General features: G+C 38.6%; 1 protein-coding gene across 1 annotated transcript in view; it reads right to left on the bottom strand.

Moving 5' to 3' along the window:
- Positions 1–3,633: 3,633 nt before the first annotated feature.
- Positions 3,634–22,847, bottom strand: part of CLVS1 (clavesin 1) — a gene marked incomplete at both ends in the record, with an annotated part of 37,626 nt that continues 18,412 nt past the window's right edge. The window contains 3 exons of the mRNA XM_081325339.1: positions 3,634–3,721; positions 12,836–13,071; positions 14,702–14,812. Of these exons, the coding sequence (XP_081181465.1) occupies positions 3,634–3,721; positions 12,836–13,071; positions 14,702–14,812 (435 nt within the window). The remainder of the gene's footprint in view (positions 3,722–12,835; positions 13,072–14,701; positions 14,813–22,847) is intronic.

Here is a 22,847-nt window from a genome sequence, read left to right as displayed (position 1 = left end):
TTTTTCTTATCACAGGTACAAGGACTGTGAAAAATTGCCTACAATACTTCTTATTTTTAATTATTTATAGAAAATAGTTACAGAAAATTATATTGTTTGACTTCTCTCAGACATATTCTTGTGTCTCTGGCATCTATTGTAGAACTGGTAGTAGCCGAACAGTAGTGTACCTGTTTCTTTGGAATGCCTGTAAAAGTATGCAAGTTACTGAATTTCAGTATTTTTTTTATTATTTTAAATGACTGGTCTTTCACAATGGATTTTTGGGAATGGTTGATATAGAAAGTAAAAAGCTAATTATACCCAATCTACTGATTAACGTTTGGACCACCCTTTTAGTATGGTTTTATTGCTGCTATAAAAAACCAATATGGGCCAATAGTAAATGATGGACAGAAAACAAAAGGTGCCTCTCATGAATATGCAGGACTGATTTCAGGGATTATGCAAAATCGAGCAAATTTATGTGTCCTTCCCATTAAAAAAGATAGACTTCCATTTGATTTTTTTAAATTTCAAATAAAACATGTTATGTAGTAAAGTTGCAAGATTCTATCCTTGCTTTTTGATATATAATTTGTAATTCAATTATTACAAATAGTCTATTTTATAGAAAAGAACGTATATAGCTCAGGATGGAGCTGTGGAGTTCTTGGCACTCTCTGAGCCTGGTTTGCTTGCAGAGGTTTCCTTACCCAACTAAAAAACATCATCAGTATGATTCATCTATAAGCAAACAATCAAGCTCAGAGAGTACCAATGATTCCATATTATCCCAAAGCTGCTTTTTCCATGACCTGGATGACTGAGAATCTCCACAGACAGATTTCATGCCCAACCTTAATCAAAATAAAATTATTATTTTAATTCCTGGGGGGGGGGTCTCATTTCATTATCATTTTAGGATGATATCTCAAAATTTAAGAGTGCTTGTAGTAAGCCTTTCTGTGCCTTAAATTCAAGAGCTTTCAAACTACTATATGGCTGCATGTATATGTACATGGTTGTACAGATGCACACAGAGACACATATGCCCTAGGGCTGTGTATCCTTTAAAGAGGAACTCCGCATCTTATGAGGAACAAGACCATCATCTCTATCATATTAATTGATGCAGGGCCTCTTTCTTTCAGGATTCCCCATGAAATAATGCATTAAAGCAGTAGCTGCACCATTTTTAATTCTGGTGCAGAAATTTTGAGAACACTTGCATTAATAAATATATAAAGACTCAAGGATCATACTTTGGTGAAGCCCAAAGCATTATTTCCAAATAATTTTACTGTCCTAACACCTGCATCATATTCTGTTCTGGTATCAAATCTGAGTTTGGGCTTATAGCAATGAAGCACAATTTCCATGAATTACAGCTGCTAGCAATCCTTAATTGCAGAGCATGCACACGGCATACATGTTTCAATTTTGACTTTTTTCAACTATATATATATTATGCTCCTCTTTGTTACTGGAAGAAGCATATTTAAAAAGTGATGCACTGTAGAACTGAAGGCTTATTCATACTCAACCCTAGTAATACCAAGATTCTTTAGGAAAGATTTCCCTGTTATATTTAGGTTTCCCTGTTATTTTCCCTTTCAGGATTTATTAGCTGAGTTGAAATTGCTAACTTGGATGTTTGTGGATTTTATATATAACACACCAATAAGATGTTTGACTCTTGTCTCTTTGTTTTGGCCACCATAAACGTTAAATCTCATGTCCAACCATTTTTGCCCACCTCAGGCATAATCAATTGGTACAATATCCTTCTTGTGATTATTGAATGGCTATATAAATTTACAGAGTTAACTGTCAAACATTGATCAATAGCAATAACCCTAACTCATGTGGCACAGAAAAATGTGAAAGACAGCTGAAATAGGTGGATGTAATCAATTAGTGTGCAAAACCCACCGAAAGCAAGAAACATTCATGGGGGTGGTGAATGGTGAGTGAAAAAAGAACAAGTGCAAAATATTTCATTATGAAAATAAATTACACAGATCTTTAGATAATTTTTTTAATCCTTGTTGCAGTCTTTCCCCCAAAAATTTACAATGCATTTGGTCGTTGTTTTTGGAGGGTATGAAATCCTACTGAAACATAAATGCAGCACATTCCCTAAACCATACATTGGTTAAAAAACTCATTTGCTTGTTTATGATTAACAGTTTTTCATTGTTGGCTCCATGGCAAAAATATAAAGATTTTTGACCAGGACAAGCTGTGGTCCAGAGTAAGCTTTCTTTATGAACACAGACCCTGTATTTCACTTAGAAGGAAGGACTGATTGAGCATTAACTGATTTCATAGAAGAAAGTAAATCATACTTAGCTCTGGGACAATAGAAAAGTTAATTAAAGTATATTATCTCTGCAGAAAAATGTACAAGCAACATTTTTAGCACTATAGATTAGCCAGTTTCTAAAAGATCAATTCCCCACTAAAGATGCTTGATTCATCATATATGGCCACCACTGAAAAACATCATTATTTCAGAGCACCACCTAGGAGTTGCATAGCCATCCTTGGTTGATGGTGATTAAGCCTCTTTATGAATATGGCTTAAATGTTCTCTGGTTAAGGATAGCTAAATACTGCTGTGTCATATTGTGATATGCAACTAAAGCATTTACTGTATTTGAAGAAATAAATTCACAATAAAAATGTTGGTACAGCTGATTTATTAAAAAAAATAGCGTTTGTTTTAATTTCTTTATAGGAATTGGATGGGACCCAAAACAACAAAATCTAGAATAGCAACCTGTTCTTTGGCTTTTGATCTCTGGGTATTTTATTATTTGTTCTGCTTTTCTTTCTGATGATAGTATATTCAATAACTCATCCCAAGCTTTTTATTAGTATTATAAATATAACCTGACTTGGCTATATCTTTAACTGATTGCAGGAGAAAATATACTTAGGGAATTCTACTGAACTCAATTGACCTAAACAAAAAATCATCAATTGGAATATTAATCTCCCAAGACATTCAAGACACCTACTTGTATGTGCATGTATTTCACACATGCTTTTCCCAGATGGGTGCCCTCCAAAAAGATTAGATTATAATTTCTATTATGCCTAGTAAACATGATTGATACCATGCTGGTGGTGATGATGGGAGATAATTAGGAGATACTTCTGTGCTGCAAATTAAGGTTGGCTTCTTACCGCAGTACTTAAACTCAAGACATTTTTAAAGTGGCTGTGTAAATACATACTTATGTGTATATACACAGGCATGCACGCCTCTCTAATTTTTATTTAAACAAAACTGTAAATCTCTACCTAAACAATATGAGAGAACTTCAATGGATCCATCTTTCAGTGACAGATCCTTGAAAGCAATCTGTATTTCAGACATTATTAATATAATTAACTCTTTTAAAAAATTGTTTTACAAGCAGACTTGTTCACTTGTTATTCTGAGCCATAAGGAATCTTTTACCTCTGGCTTTGGACACAGACACATGGCTGGTGATAATCATTACTTGCTCCACAAAGATGGAGTGCTTGGGGTTTTTTTAAGCTGAATGCACATTAATGTGTATTAAACCTGTCTTTTGCTTCAAGAGGATTGTGGATCACTGAAATATGAGGATACAGCTGTATCTCGCAGGGATTTCAATCTCAGTCTAGAGCTAGTAGTGGCTGGGTGTTCTCATTCACATGCCGTTCTTCATGTTTTAGTATTCCGGGTTCCACCACAGATTGAGACCTGAAAAAAGCAGAAATATTGGTCAGGACTTCCAAAGAAGAAACATACTCGTCATAACTTTCATCCAAAGATGACAGAATAATGTAGACCTGATGCAACTCTGAAAAAATCAGCTCCTTTTCATGAAGCTCTTGAAAAGATGCCTTCATGTAGTTCAAATGGGTCAGCATATCTCCATTTTTTTGCAGACGAATTGTAAACAGCTTACGTGTAAGGTGTATATGTGCACCCACACTGTCTTGAACATAAAGCCTTCGCAAAATGTCCCAACACTTAGCAGCAGACTCCTCACCACGAATATGGACAAGCTGCTGGTCATTCAGTGTTAGTTCAATAATGCAAAGTGCTTTCTTGTTGTTTCGTTTAAAGTCGTCTATCTTCTTTGCATCGTCTTCGTCATCTGGATCCCAGGCAGTAGTATCTGGTGGGTTATTAACTACAGTCCATAGTCCTTCCTTGCGCAAAAGCAAGCTACATTTTGTGGACCAGGTAACATAGTTTGTGCCATCCAACCAGGTTATCCAGGAGATGCCTGACAACTGTTCTTGTGCCATTTTACACCAAATAGCTAACACAAACTCAGCTATGTTACTGTGTGTACTTACTCTCAGTACAGGCCTGGGCCCATAACCAGTGATAGGTATTGTTGTGCAGAGGTCTCCTTGTGCTACCAAAGAGTTGCACAGACAAGGAAGGGTACTAAGAGCAGTAAGAGTCACACAGTAACCACAAGAGTACATTAAGTTGTAAAAGCAAAAAGTATTTTACTTTAAGGTGGTGTAAAATCAAAAATGCACAGTCAAAAATAATCAGTCCTGGTTATACACAAAAATAACAGTCCAAGTACAAATCCTAATACAAAGTCTTCTTACCAGTCCAGAGGTCAAAAACACAGTTATGCAGATACAGAGCAAAAAGTATTTTAGAGCGATCAGCAAATTCAGATATTCAGAGAGATCCAGTGAGAGAGAGAATCTACATTTCTAGCTCCCTCTTATGGCCATGAGCAACCTCACATGCCCATGGATCAATTACCTTCTTAAAGTTACAACATCATCATGGCTTATATATTTCCAACCCAATATGTAGGCTATCATCATATGCCTAATACCTATCTCACTTGATTCAGCAAGGTAAGCATGTTCCAGATCCCTTCTATGAAACAGTGTTCTCTTATAGGACTTAGGAGGTGTGCCTGCTCTTTCTAGTACTGGCACCATAAAACAGCCTTCACCCTGAAGACTGGGTGGCCCTAACCTGTTTGCCTTTTGAAAGGCCTAAAAACCCAGCTCTTCCCTCAGTCCTTAGAACTAGAATGTTAGTAAAGCCTGGGTTGTGGTTCTGCCCTTATTATTTGAGACTTTTTTGTCCGTATCTTTTACTGGTTTTTCTATTACTTTTATGTACTTGTTAGCTGTCCATAGTTGTTTGAGCAGAAAGATGAGCAGTCTTATCAACTTTATAAATTTGCATAATTACAGCTTTGATGTCATGGTTCCGACTAACAAAACACTTCAAAGAACTTTCAGGCATTGTTTATCCTAAAAATGTCTTTAATTGTAAAAAAAACAAAGCATCAGCACAGCATGGTGGAATGCCCAAGATCTGAATTCCTCTCCCTTCAGCACCTAATATCTGGCACAATTCCCTCCTCCAATTAGCAGTCATAAATCACGTTCTCCAATCAGTTTGAAGGGCAAAGCTTCCCTTCTCTTCAGTAAGGGGCCATTTCTTATCTTATTAAAAACAACTGGGGGAAATATTCTCCCTCCTCCCACCAACTTCATCTAATTCTAAGAGCAAAACAATTTAAAGGAAAAAGCTGTCTCTTATATTGTCAAAACAAAAACATCCAATGTTTGCAGCATTGACATTTGCAGTGTAACCCTTCTTTTTTTATCTGTAAACATATGACAACTTTCCTTGAAATATTAAATAAATCAAACTCAGCTTTAAAGTTAGTCTCAGTTTAATTTAGAAAAAAAACTGTGTAAAAGCCTCAATCATCAATTTCCCAGCTTTTTATTTCTGTCCTATATTTTTTTTCTAGCTTCTTAACAGCCTTATATTACTACAACCAATGTGTGGGGGAGGAAAGAACCAGGAACCATTATATATTCTCCTGGTTTCCTCCACTAGTTGATCTTTATGTCTTTTAAATTATGACCAATCAATCAGGTTCCATTGCAAAGCTTCCATTCACTTGGCTCTCATCTCCAGTCTGTTCATTTCTGTCTAATTTTTCACCTATTATACAACTTCTCCAGGTTTTTTTTCTAATCCCATTTATATCCCACCCTTCTCTGAAGACTCAGGGCGGCTTACAATCTAAAGCACAAATCAATGTGCTTAGCAATAGCCTTCATTCTATGTATATGCCTGCTTATTAGGGCTTATTGTCATCCAATGATTTATTCCTGCCACAGAAAATATTGGGAGAAAGAGTTCCTTTCCAAGCTGTGGCTATTGATTTTCTTGTCAAAAAATGATCTTTTCTTTGTCAAGATAACTTGTCAAAATTTTAAAATTTTCTTCTGTGTTACAGGTTTGTTTCATTCTAAGTTTTTATTGTTTTGATTACGTGTCTGAGTTTTAGCCGTACTTCTACTTCTTCCTCCTATTTTTTCCCAGGACAGCAACCCTATGAGTAAACTGGGCTGAGAAGAGTGATTGGCCCAAAGCCATCCCTCTGGCTTTCATGGTTAAGGCAGGACTCGAACTCACAGTCTCTTGGTTTCCAAGCCAGCACCTTAACCACTACATCAAACTGGCTCTCTCCCGGTGAAACATCCCATTATACTATCAAAATCTTACATTTCATTTTTATGATCTACAGTTCAAAAATAGTGTATTATATTTTAGATGTTTTTTCACTGAAGTAGAGAAGATTGAATCTTAATGTTTTTCAAGTTACAGTATGTGGCACTCAAAGAGTGTTTGATCAAGTCCTATACCTTGTGTCTGCATCTGTTTGGTTCTTGATAATCATTATTTGGAGAAAATAAACATAGTTTATCTGGATTTTGGTTGGTGTTCAAGCAAACCCAAATAAAATCATTGCTCCTTTAGATGTTCTTTATTATCATGGAAGACCAGAAGCTATGCATAACCCTTCACTGGCAACATTCTTTGAATTTTCAATTGAGCAGGCCAAATAAAAGTAAAGGTAAAGGTTCCCCTGCACATCCGTGCTAGTCGTTTTCAACTCTAGGGGCCAGTGCTCATCTCCGTTTCATAGCCGAAGAGCCAGCGCTTCTCTGAGGACATCTCCGTGGTCATGTGGCTGGCATGACTAGACGCCAAAGGCGCACGGAACGCTGTTACCTTCCCACTGTAGTGATCCCTATATTTCTACTTGCATTTTTACGTGCTTTCGAACTGCTAGGTTGGCAGAAGCTGGGACGAGTAACAGGCATTCACTCTGTTACACGGCACTCGGGATTCGACCTGCCAAACTGCCTACCATTTGATCGACAAGCTCAGTGTCCTAACCCACTGAGCCACTGCGTCCCTGAAGGCCAAATACCATCCTACATATATGTTTATGGTGTCACTTGTCTAAACCCTAAGAGATTTCAAGAACAATATTTACCTATGTTAGGCTTTCTTTAGAAGGAGAAATCCCCAAAGACTTGTGGTCACTTTGAGAGGAAGAAGAATAGGAAGAGGAAGAGGGAGGAAGGGAGGAGTAAGAGGAAGAGAAGGAGGTGGTGGTGGTTAGAGAAGAGCTGAACAATACCTTTAGTACTCCAACAAGCTATGTATATACAAGCTATACTGTCAATTCTTCTTTCTCTTGCAGTGTGGGCAGCATACAGAGGACAATTTTTTATTTATTTTATTTTAATTCCATTTATATCCCGCCCTTCTCCGAAGACTCAGGGCGGCTTACAAGCTTAGCAGTAGCCTTCATTCTATGTATATGCCTGCTTATTAGGGCTTTCACACACACCCCAAGCTGCATTATTACAAAGTCAGCTTAATTGCCCCCAACAATCTGGGTCCTCATTTTACCTACCTCGGAAGGATGGAAGGCTGAGTCAACCTTGAGCCTGGTGGGATGCGAACCTGCACTAATTGCAGGCAGCTGGTGTTACTTAAGGAGGCATTAGCCCACTGCTCCACCAAGGCTCACCAAGTTGTCATAGTAACTAGAGATGGAAAAGAAATCTTTTAAAGAGAGTCAAAATGCAGAAAGTATTTTCCAACAGGAAAAAAATGGAATTTGTTCAGCCATTTTATTTATAAGGTCCTTCCAGGCATAACAGTTTGAAAGTGCCCTTCTAAACCATGATATCCACATAGGGATCAAAAAAATTGGTGTGATATTGATGTGAAACCAAGCTCCATCTCTCTCACAGGTTTGTGCTCACCATTTTTACTTTTTGACTACCCTTTCAGCAGAAACTTCTGCTTCTAAATCTCTACATCTGTGATTTAGGATTCATTTCAGTGTAGATTTTTATTCACAAACATCATGAGGATAGGACCAGCAAAGGTCTCCCAAAACCTTGGTATCTCCATTTGTTTTTACCAAATTGATATTGATTTCACAAAAGAGAATAATATTGATTTATACATAACATTAATTAAATAAGAATGAAATCTAATTGAATTTAAGTGTCACCTAGGTTCCACTACTCTACCACACAAAAATAATTCAGACTAATTCAGAGGAACACCATTCTCAACACTCGTAGCAGAGATTGCAATGCAGCATCTAGAAACTATAGCACTCCCATGCATACAACCAAAGTATAGATCTGGTATGTTGATGACACATTTGTCATAATAATAAGGAACAATTGAGAAAACACATGAAACAATCACCAACATCTTCAAAAGATAAAATTTAAAAGGGAAGAAGAAAATACCACACACTACCTTTTCTGGATATCTTCTTCAGGAGAGGAAATGGCAGTGAATTAGAAAAGCAAGTCTATCAAAAAACCACCCACACTAACCACATGCTCCATTACCACAGTAACATTCCAACCTCCCACAAGGATACCATAAATTGGATACCCATGCAACATTATCAAAAACTGTCTGACTACTCAACTCATTACAATACAGCCAACAAAAGTTATAAAATGGATCATAGTACCATACATCAAAAACATTTCAGGAATAACCAACAGGCTGTTAAACCACACAGCATCACCATAGTACACAAATCAACTAAAGCACTCCAAAACATCTTAAGTAAATCAAAAGACTCAGTAGCCCAAGAAAGAAAAAAACATTGGTCGCATACAGCATAGGACTGTAACAGCCACTATACAGGACAAAAAGGCAGACTAGCAATCTTTACATTCATGAACACCACCAAATAGCAGTCAGAAGATGTGGTGAAAATTCCTTAATCTCACAGCACACAGACAAACTCAGCTATAGTTTCAACTGGGAAGCATTCTAAACTAAGCTAAATTAAAAAAAGAAAATGCTAGGGAATTTCTGGATGCTTGGCACTCAGACAAATCAGCCATCAACAGGCACATAGAGATAAACTACACACCATTCAAAAGGGACAATAAAAAACTAAAAAGGAAACTAAAAGACTTCATCAGCAATTGACACTAAGATAAACAAGAATTAACACGATTAACATCAGACAAACAATCAAGCAATAAACAATACCCTAATCAAGTAACTACCAACTTAGACAAATAATCAAGTAGTAAACAAGGCACCATCGAGGAGAAAACAACAACACCACTAACACTGACAAGGTAAGCTACTGTATATAAACAAAGAGCAAACTCCATTCTCTTCCAGCACTGAAGATGTTAACAAAATGTCTGTAAGCAAACAACTAAGCTCAGGGAGCATCAAGGTTCTTTCTTCAACCCTGAGTTACATATATTCTCTTCTATTAAAATTAAGAGTTTAGTATTTAAACTGCCATCTATATTTGTTATTACCAAATAATAGCTATAATACTTTGTATTGTACTTATTGTTATGTGCAGCAACAAGAAGAATTGAACATGAGAAATGTTTGTGTGTTTCTTTTCTATGATTTAGAGTTATTCTCCTATGCATATTGATGAAAAACTTGTAATAGTGAGAGAACAATCCTATGCATACTCATTCAGGATTAAGCCTCATGATATCCAGCTAATATCACTGCCAAATAAATGCTAGATTATAATCTGGATATGCTTTGTGCCAGTCCAATGCCTTAATGTGTGGCAAGCCTAATTTCTACATAAAGGCTAATCCAAAGGAGTGGGACCATAATAACAAGATTCTTGCCTTGGCTCCTTTCTATGCATGAAAATGAGGGAAAGAAATACTTCTTTGTAGGATTATTGAACATAATGTTTTGGTTCCGATAGGAAGAGGCAGTCTAGCAAGTATTTTGGTGCCAAGCTATATAAGGCTCTATAAGTCAACATCAACACTTTGAATTTCATCCAGAAACTCTTGGAAGCCAATGCAGCTCCTTCAGCAGAGATGTTTTTCTGGGAGCTACCATATTTAGTGCCAACTGTAGTTTCAGAGTGGTTTTTCAACAGCAGCCACTGTACAGTGCATTAAAATACTTCAAATGGGTAGAGATGAATACATCCTTAACTGTCTAACTATACCCAATTGTCTCTTTGTGGTCAGGAGGTGTCAATAGTCAATACTAACACTTAAATCCATGAAATGATGGGAAACAGCTCTTGACTTTCTTCTCGTGGAAGAAATCATATTCATTTAAAGAGTGATCATATTCCCCCATCAGCTTTCTTTTTGTAAAAAAACATTCCAAATTGCTTCAATCTTTCATCATAGTTTTTAAATCCCCTAATCATCCTTGGTGCCATTACTGAAACTGTTCCAATTTGCCTGATTAATTCTTAAACAGTTGTGTCCATAGTGTTCAAGATGTACTCTGGTCACTTCTCACATCTGAAAATTATATATCTGCTGATGAAGCCTAAAATTGTATTTACCTATACAGTATTTTGGCAGCACATTACACTATCAACTTATATTTTAATTTGTAATCAACAGTATTACAAGACCTTTTTTATACAATCTATTTCCAGCCCACCCCCTTTTATATGTTCCTCTGATTCTTGTTTCCTAAGCAAAGAATTTTGCATTTGAGTTTGTTCCATGTCATTCTCTCAATTTTAGCACACATTTCAAATTTACCAAAATTCTTTTGAATTTTATGTCTGTTTTGTGGGATATTAGCCCACCTGATTTTGTATCATCTGCAAATTTGATAAGCACTGATTTCCAATTATTAATAAAAATGAGTCATCCAAGTCCATAATTACAATGTTAATGAGTACAAGGATTGAATTAAATCTTGTGGCAACCCACTCAATACTAACAATAATCCTTTTATGCAGCTCACACTTAACTAGATTACTAATCAAAGTAGCATAGGATATTTATTTATGCATTTGATTGATTTGGCTGCCAATTTGCCAAGTAATGCTGTACATCTAACAAACTAAACAAATATATCTAAACATTGTCAGAATCAATAACCCAAATAGCACATATTAAGAAATCTTTACTGAAATCAAGAGATATATCAAGACATATAGCATTTCAAAAATTGTTTAAGAAAGACATGCAATAAAAATGATGTATCATAAGACTTATTCATTAGCTGCTCATGCAGCTTTCTGATAATTATCACTTTGCTTTCAGTCTGCTTGTAGATCAATTATGGCATGAACTGCTCTAGAATTGTTCAGTTATCAGACTATTATAAGAAATATAACTGTCTTTAGAAGTGTGGTTTGAATAGTACATGGGTAGATTTAACTTTTTAACTTTCAGAGCATTATAGTATCAGAATTTATTTTACTCTACTGCCTCCATGATAAGAAATTCCTTTCAATCCTGTTTGGTGTGACTGGAAGGCACCCAAATCACTTGTTATGTATAACATGACACCATGGTAAGTATTATTATTATTATTATTATTATTATTATTATTATTATTATTATTATTATTATTATTATTATTATTATTATTATTAAAATTTATATACCGCCCTATTCCCGTAGGACTCAGGGCGGTTTACAGGGAGAATTAAAATACATAGCATACAAAAATTAAAACAGTTAAAAACTATGATTAAATTACAGTCCCTGAAGTTAACTAAAACCCAATTAAATTAAATTAGTTAAAACCCCTCAGTCTGGGCCAAACAGCTCGAAGAACCAGGTTTTCAAGTCCCGGCGAAATGAGCGAAGGTCGGGGGCAGTCCTGAGTTCCGTGGGAAGTTGGTTCCATAGGGTATTAATGTACCTAGCATATTTGACACCCAGAGCACATCAGTTTTAATATTCCCTTCCTTTATTCTTGAGAGCACTTTGGTGTAATTGTTAATGTACCAGGCTAGAACTGGGAGACCATGAGTTCTAAGTCCTAGGTAGTTGGGTGATCTTAAGCCAAACATTTCTCTCAGGCATAGGAAGAAATAAATGGCAAGCATTCTCCGAAAAATATGGTCAAGAAAACGGCAGGTGTAGTCACCAGGGATCAAAACTGACTTGAAGGAACACATTTCCACCTATTGTCAAGATACAGCAGCAGTAACCTGACCCCACACCTGCTGTAGCTTCCTTGTATTTTCATCTGTGCCCTTGTTGCCTACACACAGAGCTGACTCTGTCCCCCATCCCCAGGATAAACTACTGATGTTGAAACAAAGCATAAAGTGATAGAGAGTAACCCCAGGAAGATCAGGTATCATTAATAACATTCAGAAAAATGTTATATACTGTATATATGATGAAAATGAGAATCCATTAACATTATTTCCAAAGACATTCATATCTGGCTGCAAAAATCTATGCAGTATAAACAATAGATGGCAAAATTTTCAACATCTCTTTCTTGCTCATCTTGATCATTTCAAGATTTCAAGCTCAGGTATATTTCCTAATCCTCTAGCTAAAGAGAGAAAACAAACAAAATCCTTCTAGATCAGGGGTGTCAAACTGGTGGCCCATGGGCCAGATGCGTCACGTGCAGGCCACGCCCACCCCAGCTGTGCAAAGGCAAAAAAACCTTGCGATACATCATGATACGTCACGTGACGCAATCAAGTTTGACATCCGTGTTCTAGATGGAAGCTTTTTTCTTTGATCTTACCTTTTCATGAGCTTTGGAGAGCATTCCCTCTCTAGGTTGGAACACGAATGCTTCACATGCATGGTGTTGTAAGATGTGTGAGTATATTCATTCTCATCACTGTAATCTGGTCCAAGTAACGTCCGAGCCCATGTGCCCATGTCATAGGGAGGAAGAGTCCCTCCAAACTCTGAGGGTAAGCAATCAGGGTGTATGAGCTGGTGAAGACTATTAAGATTATTTCCATGAAGAAAGATCTTTTGAAAAACAAAACAGATATTAGAAGTTGTTAATGTGTTTGTGCCATTCTAATAATCAAGTTTTTTGTAAAAATAAGAAAAAGGTATGCTAATAGTGAAAGAACCGTGGAGTTAACCTTTATGTAAATAAAGTCTGCCTTTGAATAATGTTCAGAAAGCTGTACAGCTAGTTCTCGGCTTACAACAGTTTGTTTAGTAAGCATTCGAAGTTACAATGGCATTGAAAAAAGTGACTCATGACCATTTTTCATACTTATGGTTGTTGTAGCATCCCCACGGTCACATGACTTACATTCAGATGCTGGACAACTGACTGACTTTTATGATAGTTGCAGTGTCTGGGAGTCATATGATTCTCTTTTGCGATCTTCTGACAAACAAAGTCAATGAGGAAACCAGATTCACTTAACAACGGTATTACTAATTTAACAACTGCAGTGATTCACTTGACAAATGTGGCAAGGAAAGTGATAAAATGGGGCAAAACTCACTTAATAAATGTCTCACTTAACAACATAAATTTTGGGCTCAATAGTGATCATTAGTTGAGGACTACCTGTACTGTTTTGCAAAAAAAAAGTCATTAACCTATTGGAATTCAGCCAGCCTTTTGTTGTTTTCATTGCCTTCTGGTTTGTTTGCAGGCAAATGGTTTTGGTCTCAAAATATAAATCCCTATATGGACATTCACACATTCATCAAGAGGTTTGTTTTATGAACTTAGACAGTGGTGAATAAAAACAGAGTCCTGCCATTATGCCTACGTTGTTGACTATCAACTCCAGATAAAATCAGTCCACTTTGCGCCAAACTTCGCATGTATTTCAGCCTCCTCCAGATGTATTGGACTTCAGCTCCAACTAACAAGAAGTCATATATTTGGAAATGAGAGCTATTTGATTGCATTCCTACTCTTCTACCTACTTGTTTTAGTATTCTTTTCATTTTTGTTCTCTTTTGAAAAATATTTTTAAGCATAGTCATCATGTTACTGTACGACTATATTATTAGAATGTGATAATCTCATACATAAGAAATCTTTCAGCCCTGGATATGTATGCATGCATGCATCATAAAAATCAATATCCCAAGTTTTTTCTTTTATTTGAAGTTTGAAGTTTAATTGTTATCAGTGATTTTGTTCTCATCTGGTTACATAAAAGACAATATGCTAAACAGAAAAACCAGAGATTTCTCCCAAGGTTAAAATGTTTTGGGGGGAAAAGGATCAGTCCTTTGATAACATAGACTTGAAATGTTATCTATTAATGTGTTTAACAACCTATTGTGCCCTGGATTTCTTCTAGATCTCTTGCAAGTAGGGAACCGGGTGAATAGTCCATGACATTAAAAGGCTTTGGGTTGAAAATTAGATAATTTTATATTTTACAGAAAGTTGCTTTTTTCCATGTGTATATGATGAAAGATTTTCTGACTTGGCTTGGAATCTGAAAATAATTCTCTCCTGTTGAAATAGTGATTAAATGTAGACTGCTGACAAAATCCAGCTGAGACTTCATCCCTTGTTGCAAACACAAGGAGAAAAAGGAAGACAGAGAAGAGTAGAAATTCCCTAATATCACTCGTAGGCTTGCAACATCACAAACTTGTTTCATTTTCTCATTACCCTTTTCCGTGTCTTGTCTTTGAGGAAGGGCTTGATTAGCGTGTAGAGAGCATGGATGTACCACGGCTGGTTCACAAAATGGATGCCTCCAAAGCGAGCAGGGAAGCTGTCCTGTGGAGAAGAAAGAAACAGATTGTAATTACAGAGACTAGCAGAGATAAATAGCAGGGCCTGTTGTCAGAGGAGTCAGAGAAGAAGTCAGAGGAGAAGGCTTGGCTATTAACTGGTGCATAGGAGAGACAACTCAAGCACCGGCCATACTACATTGTGTTTTAGTGCTCGATTTGCTCTTTCATACAATAGAACAAAATTGAAAACCTCCACAGGTGGGGCTTACCCTCATCCTAGTTTTATTTCCATGAGAGTTGGTATATGTGCATATCTTCAAGAATGTGTGAATCTCTTTTCAAGCACCACAGAATGAATATGACATGGTTTGTGTTTTGTAATTCCCAACCGGCTCACAGAACCAAGTCCCCTTAGACATCTATGGACGTGATTTACCTCTTCACCTGGTGCCTTTGCCCTTCCTCAGCCCTTCTTCAAGGCATTGTTTCAATAGCTGAACTTTCTGGGTGAATGAACTGGGCACAAAGGGAGATTTTAAATGAAGCTGTCGAGAGGGAGGAACAGCATACAGCGCCATGGCAACTGACACAAATGCTTGCTTTGGGGGTTCTGAAGAGATACCCAACAAATTAGTATGCAGATAAAGCTTTTCAGAGCCAACAACAGTGGGATTCTTTTTCAGGTAAGCATAATGCTCCTATAGATGAAGAAGCAGCATCTGAAATTATGTTTCTCATAGATCCTGTTAAATCAGTATATAAGATTCATAGGAAAACAAGGAATAAACTAACAGTAAATGTTAAAATAGCTTAACACATTTATAACCTGCTCGCTCCAGATAAAACTAGACAGTAGCAATTTACAAAATAAAAACAAAACATTAATAATAAAAGCTCACCAGTAGAAAAACAGAGTTAAGATCACAAAGCACTATATAAAATTCAGAAACTGCAGGTAACCAGAACATGGCAGCCAGGCTTCTATTGGGATTTCTCAGAGAAAGGAAAGACTTGTTGAATGTTTTCTGCAGATCTAATATTTTGTGTGGAACATCATGCAAGAATAGATGGATCAAGGCCAAATTTCTTTAAAAGGTAAATGAAATTTGTACAGTTTCAAGAGAAATGCGTAATTTGAACACCCTATTCAAGCAATCCAATTTAACCATATTTTCAACTGGGAAACTGTGACCATCTTAGACCAAGCCAAGTCCATAAATGCTAGGGAATTTCTAGAAGCTTGGCACTCTGACAAACTAGTCATCAATAAACACATAAGCAATATCTATACTGTGCAAAAGAAATAATCAAGAAGCCAAAAAGGGAACAAAAAGACCAAAGCATCACCAATCAGCACCCAGATGAGTATTGATTAACTCAAAGATTAACATCAGACCAACAAATACCCCAATCAAGGAATTGCCAAACAAGCCAACAATAAACAGCCCAACCAAAGACCTCTAAACCACCCCCACCAACACTGATAGGACAAGCCACTAGAATATAAACTAAGAGCAAACTCTATTCCTTGCTAGCACTGATGATATTATTAGTTTGGGTAATGAAACACCTTCAAGAAAACAACCAAGCTCAGAAAGCATCAAGGACCCTTAATTTCAACCCTGAGCTACAAATATTCTCTTTTATCAGATCTCTTTTTCTACTGCACCTTAGAGCAGATGCAGGTATTCTATAGGTTCTTGGTGAGGTATATTGCATGTCCCTGTGGCTCTTCAGATTTTCTGTTTAAGAAACCCCAATAGAATGCCTGTTGCTAGGTTATACCTCTTCAAAAAAAAATTCCTGTTATAAACCTTTTCATTCTGAATATCTTTGCCAGCCTAGTTGGAAATGGAACCACAGAACCTAATACCATATGATTAATCCTGTTAAACCATTTCCTTCATACTTTTCACTGTAGGAAATAAAGCAAGGACAAAAACCAACAGGAAGTCTTTCTTCACAATACTTTTGTGACATTTATCACACCTTGTTCATGAATATCACTAGAATATTAGCTGCGAACCTTCACTTCCTGCTGGTAAATCAAGCACTTGCTTGATCTGCCTACATGCTCCCATTTAGAACATTTATATTCCGTTTCACTCATTTCTGCATGAAAGTTAGCATTATAAATGAATCAAATATGGCAAGAAATTAGGAAACAAGAAAACAAACAGCCAGTCTGTGGGCTTGACAAAAGCTAACAAGCAACACAGATGAAGGAACAAAAAAAAAACCGAGGAAGAAAAGAAGGGAGGGAGGGAAGAAGGGAAGGAAACGAAAGGAAGAGAAAGGAAGGAAGGAAAAGGAAAGAAGGAATTATCTATTACAGAGATAATCAAATCTAATATCCTTAGTTTAGTTTCAATTCATTTCAACACTGCCTTTGTAGTTATTGTCATTGTCAGCATTGCTACTGTTAGGCAAAGAACATTTTTAGGATCATCTTTAATTCTGAACAAAGGAAGAGACTAACAAATTAAGGCAATCTGATATTCAGGTTCTGAAACCCCTCTTACCCATTCAAAACACTGAGTAGCATCTTGACTATGCCAAAAATCTCATCCCTTTCTTTAATATGGGGTTTTTAATCTTATATTAAAATATAGGTAAAACTGCCACTGAAACAAATCATCAAAAAAATCCATTAACCCACATCTACCGCAAACCTGCACACATGGACCAGATCCTCAACTTTGCAAGGAACCACCCCACTACACCCAAAAGAAGCTGTGTCCAGATCCTCTTTAGAAGGGCCAGGGCACCCTGCAGCACCGCAACACTAAGACAAGCAGATGAGAAATGGCTGCTCGACATCTTTGTCTGTACCTGCTATCCAAAAAACTTCATATTCTGACACACAGCACTCAAGCCACAACACACCATGCAGTCAACCACCATGCAAAAACTAACCCTACCATGCACAAAAGGGGTATCAGAAATGACAGCCAGAATTCTCCAACTCCTAGGAATAGCAATAGCCCACAAATCCACACCACACTCTGCCAGAAATTATCCAGAACCAAAGACAAGATACAAAAGGATTAAAGAAACAATGTAATCAACAAAATCAACTGTAACCATTGCAACCAATTTTATGTGGACAAACATCACGTCAATTAAAAACCAGGATCCACAAACAACAGCTGGCAGTCAAATGCCACAATCCCAAATTCATAATCTCTACCCACACCAACACCAAAAAGCACCAGTTCGATTGGAGCAACACAAAAATCATGTGCCACACTACCATGCCCCACACTCATGAGTTCATCTACAAGCAATTCCATCAACAGACACAACCTACAACCAGCCTATGAAACCCTCAAGAATCCAAATCCACTGCACAGCCAACCAGAGACAGTACTGACCCCCAAGCAACCCACGCAAGCTCCCCCTCCCACCAGCAGTTTGCCTCCCAATGACCCTGACCTGATGTAACTTCCCCATCACAAGACTCACTGATGACTCACACCTGACCCATCACAAGACCCATCATAGACCCTCAGTTGACACACCCACACCTGAAGCCCTTATAAACAGAAGAACACTGACACTGACATCCCCTAAACCACTGGTGGTGAACCTTTTTGAGACCGAGTGCCCAAACTGCAACCCAAACCCCACTTATTTATCGTCGGCTGCTGGATGGGCATGGCCCATTGGGTGAGCATAGCTGGCATAGGTGTGGCCTACTGGGTGGGTGTGGCCAGGTCAACATCACTTGCATCAGGTGCGCATGTTCAGAGCTGGGCAGGACTGGGGCGGATCTGAGGTCTCTGGCGGAGGGGGCATAGGACCGGGGTGAGCGCTGGGTCATGGTCCACTGGAGGAGCCTCACTGATATATTTTTTATACAAGTTTTATTGATTTTTTAATATTTACATATACATGTATTTGTGAAGCAATACGATGGCTCGGTAGTCAAAATAACAAATAACAAGTTGTAAATAGTTCAGGTTGTATCAACAGGGATTCCCTCTCTGATTCCCTTAGTTATCATATAGTCAAAATAGTCAAGTTAATACATTTCTACTTGCGTTTTTACGTGCTTTCAAACTGCTAGGTTGGCAGAAGCTGGGACGAGTAACAGGCGCTCACTCTGTTACGCAGCATTTGGGATTCAACCCGCCAAACTGCCAACCATCTGATTGACAAGCTCAGCGTCCTAACCCACTGAGCCACCGCGTCCCTTCTAGATTCTATAATATAGTTCAAAAGTAACAAGTAATATATTCTATAAGTCGTCTTAACCGTACATCATTGTTAAAATACTATCTTTTGATATATAATTCCAAATTCTATAATATAGTTCAGAATTATATTCTAAAAGCTTACTTTTGTTTTCCTTTACAGATCTAAAACCTAAATGTAAAATCAGTTATATTTTTTAGAGATTCCCCTTAATCCATTGAAAGGTATTTTTATACTCTATCTTTAGGAATCCCAAAAAAGAAACAAGTTCAGTTTTTAAAATCTAACTCTTGCCTTCCTTTTGTGCCAATCAGGCTTCCCTTTTGGCATCTTTAAATTCTCAAATGTATCTCCCTTTCTTCCTATACCCCTTATTTGAATCCAGGGAGAGTATCCAAATGTCAGTTTTGCAAAGAAAGTGTCTGCTTTGTAACCACTGAAGTTTTGCTTTAATAATTCAGTTTTTGATGATTGATGTAATATAGTTGTCATTAGATCAGTCACGTCTTTTTCTTCTTGCCATTCCATCTGGATTAGGTAGAAAGTAGTAGCTGGTGTTATGGTTGTCATTTGATTAGTTGAATTCTCAATTTAGTATATTTGAAGGCCTTTAGTGTCTTCACTCTTAATATTGCTTTCTTCAGGTGCTATTGCTTTTTGAGTTGTAAGTTTTATACTTGACATTGAAATTTGGACTTTAAGGTTCTCTGTAGGTTGCATTTGTTGTTCTTTGAAATCTCCTATTTTAGTGTTAGTTTCCACTTCTATTTGCTCTTGGATTATCATTTCCTCATTTAAGGTCAGAATTTGATTTGGTGGCTTTAAGTTGTCAGATTTTTCTTACAGTTTGGCTTTAATTTGCTCTTCTCATTGCCAAAATCGTGTCCAGTATTAGTTTATAATCAAGTGGTGGGATATATTCATCCATTTTGTTGTTGTTTGCAGCTAAATCTTCCATGGAGGCTATTTTAATAATAGTCAAAGATTATCCACCTCCAAAAGAGTTGTTTTCAGTGCCAGGTGTTCCCACACTTATCTTTAAAAGTAATGTCAAGGACAGCTCTGTTATTCAGTTAGCTCTCACAACAGGAGAAAAATTTACTTGCTGTACCAGGTTTCGCCACAGGATGTCACCAATAGCATATAATTTTTTTCTTTTTTTCCAAATTAATATAAAACTTTTGTAGCATTAGTCCAATTTTTCCCCCATAATTCACAGCTTAGAGAGGAAATAGGGTAGTTGATCCCCACCAAAAAATAGGAGCTTTTTAGTAAATACAGATAAAATTACTTAATTTCTTTGCTGAATTACTTGATTTTCTTTAACGCTTTAAGATTTGTTCCCAGAGTAAATATTCACTGTTTTTTTTTTTCAAAAAGTGGGGAAAGAAATTTTCAGGATAGTCCCACAGGAAAATAGTTAAGGGAGTAAGAAAGGTAAAGTCTCACCCAGGTCCTCCAGATTGCTTCTTACTGCTAAGTAGTGCTTTTGGCTTTCAGCAGAGAGCGGCTTAATGATCGGCCATCTTTATGGCTGGTCTCTTCTTCTTCGGGCCAAAGGAGCTGTCCTGGATTCAAGCGGAGGGCTGCCGCCCTTCCGCAATCACAGGGAAGGCCTTCTCGTGGTAGTCGCCCTTCCAGGGAGATTTTCGACCCTTTTCAGGATCCTCTAAAAAAGAAAGAACGGACGGCAGGAAGCAGACTGTTCCTGCGCATCCTGAAGCTCCCTGCACGCAAACCGGAAGCCTCAAGCCTCACTGATATTAAAGGGGGTGGGGGAAGACATGATATTAAAGGGGGTGGGTGAGAGATACTAAAGGGGGTGGGGGAAGACGTGATATTAAAGGGGTGGGGGAAGACTTGATATTAAAGGGGATGGTTGAAGACATATTAAAGGGGGTGGGTGAAGACATGATATTAAGGGGTGGGGGAAGACTTTATATTAAAGGGGGTGGGAGAAGAGATATTAAAGGGGTGGGGGAAGACATGATATTAAAGGGGATGGGATAAGATATTAAAGTGTGTGGGGAAGACATATTAAAGGGGATGGGGACGTGTGTGTGAGAGAGACAGAGAGAGAGATCCCTTTTTTGTAAAATTGCTTACTTTGCAATGCTTTTCTTTCCCCACAATTTTGCTTCCCTGCTGGCTCAATCTCTGCCCCATGGATCTAGGGCTGCACAGGATTTTGCATCCTCCCCACTGCCGATTCAGGCCACTGAGGCACCACAAAACACCCCACAGCCATAGATGCGAGCTCCAGAGACTTCAAAAATGCTTCTGCTGCCCAGATCTACGGCTGCAGAGCAATTTTGCTCCCACCCTATGGCTGCTGGGCAGCAGAAGCATTTTTGAAGCCTCTGGAGCTCGCATCCATGGCCATGGGGTGATTTTACAATGCTCCAGTGGCCTGATCTGGGCATCAGAGGCCTGCAAAATCCTTCTGCTACCCAAATCAGCTGAGGGGGGGAACAAAATCGCTCTGCAGCCCTAGAGCAGCAGAAGCATTTTGCAGGCCTCTGATGCCCGGATTGGGCCACTGGAGCATTGTAAAATTGCCCTATGGCTATGGATGCAAGCTCCAGAAGCTTCAAAAATGCTTCTGCTGCCCAGATCAGCCATTGGGGGGGGGGGAGCAAAATCACTCTGCCGCCCTAGAGCAGCAGAAGCATTTTGCAGGCCTCTTATGCCTGGATTGGGCCGCTGGAGCATTGTAAAATCGCCCCACAGCCATGGATGCAAGCTCCAGAAGCTTCAAAAATGCTTCTGCTGCCCAGATTGGCTGTTGGGGGGGGAATCACTCTAAAGCCATAGATCTGGGTCTCCAACGCCTGGATTGGGTCAATGGAGCATTGTAAAATTGCCCCACAACCATGGATGCGAGGTCCAGAAGCTTTGAAAATGCTTCTGCTGCCCAGATCAGCCATGGGGTGGGAGCAAAATTGCTCTGCAGCCCTAGATCTGGGCAGCAGAAGCATTTTTGAAGCCTCTGGAGCTCGCATCCATGGCTGTGGGGCACTTTTGTGGTGCCTCAGTGGCCTGGATCGGCAGTGGGGAGGGCACAAAATCATTGTGCAGCCCTAGATCCATGGGGCAGAGGTCTTTTGCAGACCTCTGGAACCCAGATCAGGCTGCTGGTGCACCGCACAATTGCCCCACAGCCATGGATGTAAACTCCAGAGGCTTCAAAAAGGCCTCTGCTTCCCTGATCAGCTGTGGGGGTGTGTGAAATCGCTCCAGCGGCTTACCTAGGCTTGTGCTGCAGCTGCCTCCACCATCCAGCCTGGATCCGCCCAGCTCTTGCAGCTGCTCCCTGACTCTCAGTGCAGAGAGAAAGAGAGCAAGAGCGGAGGAGCACAAGAGGGGCAGGGCAGCCTGGCCCCACCTCCCTCTTTGGCTGATGGCGCATGTGCCCACAGGGATGGCTCTGCGTGCCGCCTGTGACATGCGTGCCATAGGTTCGCCACCCCTGCCCTAAATTCTGCTGAAGATGTTATTTACCCCAGTAACAAAATGTTCAGAAACCAACCCACAAGGTCAGAGAACAAACCTTTGCCCTCAAAATATAATCTATCCCTGAAAGTAGCATCATATAGTACATATTTCTGAATGAAGATAATTGCACAGGCAGAGAGAAAATTTATTTATTTATTTATTTATTTTTGGGACTTATATGCCGCCCTATCTCCTGAAGGACTCAGGGCAGCTAACAACAATAAAAAATACAATGATGGAAAAGGAATGTTTTAAGGCTGCGGCAAAAGGACCGAAGATCCGGGGCCATCCGGAGCTCAAGGGGAAGTTGGTTCCACAGGGCTGGTGCTCCCACAGAAAAGGCCCTCTCCCTGGGGGTCACCAGCCGACATTGTCTAGCCGACGGC

This window comes from Vipera berus (genome assembly GCF_964194415.1).
Source record: "Vipera berus genome assembly, chromosome: 3".
NCBI classification, from domain to species: domain Eukaryota; kingdom Metazoa; phylum Chordata; class Lepidosauria; order Squamata; family Viperidae; genus Vipera; species Vipera berus.
The sequence above is the reverse complement of the archived record's forward strand: the minus strand, read 5'-3'. Positions and strand labels throughout refer to the sequence as shown.